Source organism: Plasmodium gaboni, chromosome 2, assembly GCF_001602025.1.
Source record: "Plasmodium gaboni strain SY75 chromosome 2, whole genome shotgun sequence".
Taxonomy (NCBI): Eukaryota; Apicomplexa; class Aconoidasida; order Haemosporida; family Plasmodiidae; genus Plasmodium; species Plasmodium gaboni.
This window is the reverse complement of record NC_031482.1, coordinates 27,507-37,155: the sequence shown is the minus strand read 5'-3', so window position 1 is coordinate 37,155 and position 9,649 is coordinate 27,507. Positions and strand designations below refer to the sequence as shown.

General features: G+C 15.3%; 3 protein-coding genes across 3 annotated transcripts; 2 read left to right on the top strand and 1 right to left on the bottom strand.

Annotated features, from left to right (window-relative positions):
• Window positions 1-495: 495 nt before the first annotated feature.
• PGSY75_0202300 (exported protein (hyp11)) lies at window positions 496-1,494 on the bottom strand (the record flags this gene model as incomplete). Its single annotated transcript, XM_018783690.1, has 2 exons — window positions 496-1,078; window positions 1,274-1,494. The coding sequence occupies 2 exons, from the start codon at window positions 1,492-1,494 to the stop codon at window positions 496-498; spliced, it is 804 nt and encodes a 267-aa protein (XP_018643680.1).
• A 3,563-nt stretch (window positions 1,495-5,057) lies between these two features.
• On the top strand, window positions 5,058-6,139 carry PGSY75_0202200 (EMP1-trafficking protein; the record flags this gene model as incomplete). The annotated part of the gene is made up of 2 exons (XM_018783689.1): window positions 5,058-5,288; window positions 5,507-6,139. The coding sequence occupies 2 exons, from the start codon at window positions 5,058-5,060 to the stop codon at window positions 6,137-6,139; spliced, it is 864 nt and encodes a 287-aa protein (XP_018643679.1).
• Window positions 6,140-7,763: 1,624 nt separating this feature from the next.
• Window positions 7,764-8,837, top strand: PGSY75_0202100 (exported protein (PHISTc); the record flags this gene model as incomplete). The annotated part of the gene is made up of 2 exons (XM_018783688.1): window positions 7,764-7,952; window positions 8,118-8,837. The coding sequence occupies 2 exons, from the start codon at window positions 7,764-7,766 to the stop codon at window positions 8,835-8,837; spliced, it is 909 nt and encodes a 302-aa protein (XP_018643678.1).
• Between the last annotated feature and the right edge of the window lie 812 nt (window positions 8,838-9,649).

The window sequence follows — 9,649 nt, the reverse complement described above, 5'->3', positions numbered from 1 at the left end:
TTTTTTTTTTTATATTTGGTGTAAAGTTCTTTGTGAATGTAATAAAATATTTTATATTCCGGAATATAAAGGAGTGTAAGTATTTTGTAAAATAATATATAATATTTTAATTTTAAAATATTTATAAAATTTATATGTACAAGAAGAATAATATGTTTAATAAATTCAATGGATGTCTTGTTATAGTTCAAATTTTTTCTAATATAATTTTTGCTTAAAAGAATATATATATATATATATATATATATATATATATATATATATATATATATTTATATATATTTATATATTTATGTTTGTTTACTCAATGTGTATATTTTTCTTTTTTTTCTACTTTTCATAAGGTATGCATAAGAAGAGGCATATTTGACGTTTGTTGACTTATTAATTATCTATATTAATTAAAATAATTAATTAATAAAAGATTTTTTATTAAATTGATTAATTGAATTATTATATATAGGTGTTATATGAAAATATGGAGTTTTATTATATTTATTTTTTTTTGAAAAATTTGAGTATTCTTTTTTTGAAGAAATTATCTTCTGAAGGATATTTTTTACCTTCATATTCTTCGCACGCGCTTTTTACCTTATGTTTCCATCTTTCAAAAACAAAATTTATAAAATAATTAAAATCATGAGAAGTATTATTAAACCATTTCTGAATAAAAACTTCTTTTTCAACAATAGGTACATGTGGTTCATTTAATTTATCATTAATATATTTATATACATGTTCTAAATAAAGTGCCCATTTACTTTCCCACATAAAATCTCTCCATTTATGATTCATATGATGAGTTTTAATCAAATATTTAACTTCCATTTGTTCTAATAATTCTTTCCATATTTCTGTTACTCTTTTAGTTAAATCATAAAGTTTTTTAATTTCTTTTCCACGTTTAGAATATGGTATTTTTTTTTCAAAAGGTAAACCTAATTTCTCATAACTACTTTGGTTTAATGTTATTTCGAAATCTTGTTTCCATATAGCATCTTCTCTTTCAACAATTATTCTTTGACACATATATTTTTTTTCTCTTGTAATACTTTTTGGACTTTTCTTCACATAAAAGCTGCAAAAGAACATGTAACATAATACTATGTATATTATAATTATTATGGTATATATTTTCTTTGTATGAATAAATAAAATTAACTACATGTTCAAATAATATATATATATATATATATATATATGTATATATGTATAAATATTTCATGATAAATTAATATACATCATGTAATCATTTTTTATTTATTCAGTTTACTCATCATTGTAGGAATAACCATTTCTCCTTACTAAAATTAATAAAAGTATTGAATATATATAATTTTTAAATATATTTTTTCTTTTATTTATATCATCTAGGTTAAATGTTAGAATATATAAAAATGTTGTAAAAAAAAAAAAGAAATTACACAATTGTTTTTTACATTTTTTTTTTCTATCTATATCATTATGAAAACACATATTTAATGAAATATACATTTTTTCTTTTTTAAAAAAATCTTAAAAGGTTTTTAGATATACATATATTATATATATGTATATTTATGTGGTTCTTCCAATACACACAACGTACATTTAATGAATACTTATCATATGACATTATATTTATTCTTTTATTATTATTTTTTAATTCCACTATTAAAAAGAAAAGTTAACTTGTATAAAATAAATCAGCCATTATGATATTTTAACAATAAAAAAAAAAAAAAAAAAAAAAAAGTGAGGGAAAAACATGATATGTATTATACATATAGATGGTTCTAATTATTTTATTATATGGATTCTGATTATTCCTATATATTTTTCTATGTAAATTAAATATTTAATTAAATTATTTATATAATGTATTATAAATTTTTTTTTTTTTTTTTTTTTTTTATTAGAACTAATTTAAGAAATTATTAATTTTAGAATTATTTAAATTTAAACGTTACTATAAGAACACATAATTTTTTTACTTTATATATATATATATATATATATAATGAACACTTCTTGTAAAATGATTACAGGAATGTTTAAACATTTATGTTTGATTATATTTTTTAAGTATAAATGTAAAGTAGGAAGATAAAAATGATGTATATATATATATATACATATACTAATTTATATATTTTATTTATGTAGAAATTAATTTATGTGTTGAGCCATATTTGAATTCTATTATTTATTTTATATTTTTTTTTTTACATATTATTTTTTTTTTTTTATATATATTAAATTAAAATATATATATAAATAATAATGATATAAAAATTTCATTAATATATTGATATAAAAAAAAAATATATATATATATAACTATTACTATAACTATAAATGATAATATATATATATTATTTTATATACATAGAATAATATTAAATAATATATTAAAGTTGTTTTATGTTTAATATTTTTATAGTAAAAGGTACTGATTAAATTATTTTCTCCTTATTTTTAATGGAATGGTAAAACACCATTTTATTATTTAATCCTGAAAATAGCTTAATAATAAGGTTCCTAACAATATTATGTATAGAATAGTAATATAATAATAAATATTAATGATCATAAATAGAATTACTGGATATATGAATATTTATCATGTGGTACATTAAAAAAAAAAAGAGAAAAATAGACAAAATATAATTAGGAAGAATGAATTCCTGAATATAATTTCAATAGTGTTCATTATAAAAGTTACATTTTTTCAATGTTTATTTTATTATTTTTTTTTTATTTTATATTTTATTATTAAAAAAGAAAAATATAATAATTTTTTAATTAAAATATATACATATATAATATATATATATTATTCTACATACGTTAACACTATTATATTATATTAGATAAACATATATATATATATATATATTATTTTAATTAAATGAATATTTTGTTTATTTCATAAAATTTTAAATGTTTCTCTGTTTTTTATAAATAGAATTGTATTTAGGACTGCACCAATTAATAAATCAACATTTTATTATTTTTTCTTGTTATAATTTTTTTTTTTTTTTTTTAATAATTATAATGTGGTCTTTATATACTTAATATGTATTATATAAAAAAATTTATATTTACTATTTATATTACTGCTGGTATTATTTTTATCTAATGTGGTACAATTTTTAAAAATAAAAAAAAGCACAATTCTCTATTAATAAAATACATATTTTTTGAAAAAATATTATATGATTGGTTGTACTCCAAAAAACAGAAAAGAAAGAAATTATTATATATATATATTTATTTATTTATTGTTCTATTTGTTTTTCTTTGTACCCCTTTTTTTTATTATTTTATATATATATTTTTTTTTTCCTTTAATTTGGTTTTAATATTTTGATTATTATTATATTTTTTAGCATAATGAAAACTTTATTAATAAAGAAATAAAAAAAAATTGTATCCAGAATAACAAGTTATTTTTATTCTTAATATTATTTATATTATATTAATATTATATATCATAATTTTATTTTTGCATATATATAAAATTATACAATTTTAATTTTTTTATTTTTTAAATCTTTATGGGACTTTGAAAATATATTATATAATTGTTATTTTTCTAATATACAATATATTTATTTTTAAATTTATAAAGAAAAGAAAATATGCATGTAGGGTAGGTTAATTTACTTAATTTTTGATATATTGTATTTTTTTTTTTTTTTTTTAATAATTATTTCTTTATTTTTGATACATTTAAAAAAGATATATATTAATATTATTATTTATATTGTTTTTTTCTATATTAATTTTTGTTTTTTTATCCATTTTTAACATAATATATTTTTTTTTTTTTTTTCATTTATTTATTTATGGAAAAATATATAATTAAAAAAAAAAGAGAATACAGAAAAAAAAAAAAAAATTGTATATTTATATATTATTTATACATATTATATATATAATACTATATAATATATATATTAATATAAAATTATTTTAGAAAAAATGAATAAATTTCTTTTTTTGTCCTTAATCCTAATTCTAAAAAAAAAAAAAAAATAGGGAATACTCAACAGAATACATATTATTATAATATATTTAGATTTACCTTACTATTATATATATTTATCATGAAAAAAAAAAAAAAAAATTTATCATGAAAAAAAAAAAAAAAATTACTATTTCCTTATTTATTTATTTGATATAATAAATAAAATATAAATAAATATATATTATATATATATTTATTTTATATGTCAATTGAAAATTAGAAAAATATTTAATTCAATTCAATTTAATTTTATTTATTTTTTATTTTTGTTTTATTTATCTATTCATACTAAATAATTTTTAATGGTATAAAATTTTATATACAAATATTATATATAAATATTATAAAAAAGACTTTTTTATTTTATATGATTTTTTTTTTAATTAAATTCCTTTGTTTTGTTTATATTTATTAAGAAAAAAAAAATATATATATCAAATATAATTTATTTATAAATATTATGATGAAATACATTAAAAAAAGAAAAATATATATAATTTTCTAATTTGAAAAATGATGATATATAAGTTTTATATTTTATATTAAATTAAATATAAAATGACATGTTTTTTATATTATACATTTATGTATATATATATTTTGTATTTTTCCGTATTGTAGAATAAGATATAAATATATATTTTTTATATTTATTATATATAATATATATATATATATATATATATTTAAAAGATTAATTTGAATTTATTGTAAGTATATCTTATATAAAAAGACTAAATATATAATTTTGTTTAAGCGAATAATATATATATATATATATATATATATATATATATTTATTTATTTATTTAACATTTTTGATTTAACTATTTATATTAATATTACTTTGTTTTGTTTTAGTGTTTATTAATATTTTTATTTTTTTATTCTATAATTTTTATTTTTCCCATTAAGAATTTGTTATTAAGTATATCATTAGATATAACATATATATATATATATATATATATATATATATTGTTAATTTTTTTGTACTATTATTATATTTTATATGTATTTTTTAATTGAAATATTAAACTAGAAGATGCTCAATAAAGATAATAGGAAAATTCACAACGCACATATGAGTAGATATGTAGTATATAGGAAAAGAGAAATAAATGATAATTTTTTTAGCAAATCCTATAATCTATTTTTTTCAAATAAGAAATATGAATATTCCAAAGATGAAAAAGAAAAAAATATATATCCTTTATCATTAAAACTTTTTATGTTAACAATTTTTATATGTATATTGCAATTTTCTAATAATAATGTAAGACATTTGTATAAAATAAATAAATAAAGGGACATATCTTATTAATTATTATAAATATATACATTTTAACATATATTTATAAGAATTATATGTTTAGACAATGTATCTGTTTATAAATTTATATATTTGAATATTTATATTATTAAATATGTATACGTTTATACATTTATATGTTTGTTTTTTAATTTTTTTTTTTTTTTTTTTTTAAATTTTAGGGTTATATCGGAAAGCATATTAATAAAAATTTTGGAAATGATAATGAGCATTATTTTAATATAAGATATAATAGATCGTTAGCAGAAATGAAAAAAAGAATAAATGCTATAAGAGATATGATAAATAATGATTCCTTAGGTACGGTTTTTAAAAATGAATTACCTTTACCTGAAAATATAACTAAAGGAGATTCTGAAAAAGGTGATGGTGATTTACTGAATGGTTCAGAATATGATGTAAATTCTTCAAATGATGATAATAATACGAAAAGTGATGGAAGCGATAAACGAAAATCGAAAGGAATAAATAAAGTTAAAAAATTATTGGGATTATCAAAAAGTTGTGGGGATAAATCAGGTAAATTGAATTTACAATTACAAAAAGCTTTTGATATATTAGAAATAATTATTGAACAAACTTCAAGAGCATTACCTTTTATTTTACCTTTCATTCCTCCATTTATGGTTTATAAATATGGATATGCAAAAACGTATGTAATGTTATATACATTTAATTTGATTCACGCTATGTTTAAATGGGCTATTTTATTGAGAAATATGTTAATGAGAAATAAACAAAGAAATGAAGCACTTAAGGAACAAGATAACAATTTAAATATACAAAACCCATAAGTGTTTTTCCTTTTTAACACATATATATGTATATGTATAGATTTGTACTATTTGTTTATAAATATTTTAATATTTTATATCTATTTTCTATCCTTTCCTTTTTTGTTTAATTAATTAAAAATTCTACACATTTAATAAAATAAAATTATTCATAATTAAATTTTATTTGTTTAAAAAGTTTTATGTACATATAATATATATATATATTATATATGTATTTATTTAATTTTTTTTATATTTTTTTAACATGTTTCATTTTTCATATGTATATAATATATATATATATATATATATAATATTTTCATTATATATTTTTTTTTTTTTTTTTTTGAAAAACTAGTTTTTCTTTTTTATATTTATTATTAATCATTTTATATTTTTGTTTTTGTTTTTTTATTTTTCTATTACATACTTTTTTAACTCTTATTTTCACATGTTTTTTATTTTAGTAAATAAAACTTTATATGACTCATTTTAAATTATCTAAAAAAAAAATTATAATATAAATAAATTCAAAAATAAATGATTATATGTATATATATATATATATATTATGAATGCATAAATTCTAAAATGGAAACAATTTTATAAATTTAATTTTATTAAACATTTGTTGAAAAAAAAATAACTGTTAAAAAATAAAACCATATATTTATATATATATATATATATACATACATATATATTGTCATATGCATATGTAACTATTATGTGGTCTTAAAAATATGTTTTAAAATATAAGATAACAATTTAAAAAGTATAGTTTATATTAATATATGAGAATTCATCTGAAATAAAAAGAAAAAAATGAAAAATATGTTTAATTATAAGATATAATTTTTGTCAAATGTAAATTATAAAACTCTCTTAATATATAAAATAAGTATGATCTTATATTGGAACCATTTATGATATTATAAAACATTATTTAAATATATATATTTATGTAAGTAATATAATAAGTTTTATAAAAAAATATATATTATATAATATATTTTCTATTCTATTTAATTAATAATATAACTATGAATGAGTTAAAGAAATGATAAAAAAAAAAAAAAAAAAAAAAAAAAAAAAAAAAAAAATTTTTGTTCTTAATTGTGGGTTCTCATATGTCAGAAGTATAATTATAAAATGGTTTGATTATATTTTAATATATTAATTTTATTTTAAGTTTGTTTTTAATATAATTTTTTGTCATATTATAAAATTCAGGAGGCTAGATAATTAATTTATAAAATATAAAATTAAAAAAAATATATTTATAATTATCAATAGGTATTTATATTTTTATAAAATTTATTTTATTTGGTTGTATAAAAATAAATAAATATATATATATATATATATATATATATTAAAAAAAAAAAATTAATCTTTCAATGTAGAAAATTAATCGTGTAATGTAATATTTTATTTTTTAAATATAATTTCTTATGTGAAAAAAAAAAAAATAAAATAAAAAAAGACAGAAAGAAATAACAAAAAGGAATAAAAAAATGAACATTTTAAAATAAATATAAGATTACATATAGGATATATATATATATATATATATATATATATATTCATTTCATGTTCTTATTATCTAAATATTTAATTTTTATAGCAATTGAATGTAGTTATGTGGCTATACAAAAAGGGACAGAGTGTTAATGACACAAGAAAATATGATGTTACATGTAAAGATGTTTGCATGTTATTTTTAAGTAATAGAAAAGGGAAAATTAAATGTAGAACATTTTTGGGTTATATAGTTTTAAGTAAATTTATGAAATTATCGGTTGCTTTTCTTTTACTTATATTAATTCAGGTATGTTAAAAGAAAAAAAAAAAAAAGAAAAAGACAATAAAGAATATATATAAATAAATAAATACATATATATATATATATATATATATATATATATATATATATATATATGTACATATGTGCATTAATTTATACCTATTAATTATATTTTTATGATATTCATAGATTTTACTAGTAAGCAATGTTTCTTTAATTTCTGAATCACACTTATATAAACGAAATTCAAGAAATATTGCTGAGGGATATAAAAAGGAATCTGAATCAGGAAAAAATATATTTAGTTCGAATAAAAATGAAGAACATAATATGAGCCAAGAATCAGATAATAAAAAATGTGACAAGTGTGATGATATAAATGAACCTGAACCTGTAGATAAAAATGACAATACATCAACTGATCAAGAAAATTCCAATGACTCTGATTGTGAACCATTACCATTCGGATTGAAAACTTCAGAATTAAGTAGAAAAGTTACAGAAGATGAATTAGAAAGAATGATAATAGAATTACCAGAAATGTTAGAGAAGAAAGAAATGTATTTAATATGGCATTATACTCATTCTCTTTCGAGAGATAAATTTAATAAAATGAAAAATTCTTTATGGAATATATGTGCGAAATTAGCTCATGAATATAATTTACCATTTAAGATTAAAATGAAGAAATGGTGGAGTTGTTGTGGTCATGTTACAGATGAATTATTAATAAAGGAGCATGAAGATTATAATTTAATATATAATTATATATATAATGAATCATCTAGTCGTGAACAATTTGTTATACTTCTTAATATGATAAAGCATTCATGGACAAAATTTACTGTGGATACGTTTATTAAATGTAGAATATCTTTAGAAAATAGCATGAGCAATGTTACAAAATAAATATATAAACACTTATTTATATATTTAATTTAATTAAATATGTTCAATGTTAAAATTTACAAAAATAAAAAAAATAATAATTTGTAAATTCTTGATTTTTATTGTTTTCTAAAATGTTTTTTTTTTTTTTTTTTTTTTAAATTAGTTTAAGTAGAAAAGTTATATACATAAATTTATTACTAAATATATATATATATATGAATATGATAATTTTGTTTCCTTATTATTCATCTTTAGTTCAATTTGTGCAAAAATGTAGAGATTATTTTAATATATTTTGTACCCTTAGAAATTTGTATATTCGTTTTATAATTATTATATATGAAGTTTATGTAAAATTGTTTGTAATATATATATAGACAGATAGAATGTTTTAATTAGTGAAATTTCATTATATATTTAAAATTTTTTTTTAAATGTTTTTTCGAAATGGTAAGCTTCATATATGAATTAAGGTTATAGAGTGTATTATAATTTTTTCATTAATATATATATATTATTTATAATACTTTGTATATATGAATAATAAAACTATATTTAAATAATTTTTTTTTTTCTTTCAAAGAATATAAAGAAACACTTAATTTTTTTAATTAAAATTTCGACATATATATATATATATATATATATTACATTTTTTCTAAAAAAAATTGTACATATAATTCATATTATTTTGTATATTGAATATATGTATTGTTTATTCCAAAATAAATAGTAATGACTTTAAAAAGGCATTTGATACCTAATTTTTAAAATGCTTAATGAATAAAATATATGTAATTCATTATTAATTATAAACTTTGAAAATATTG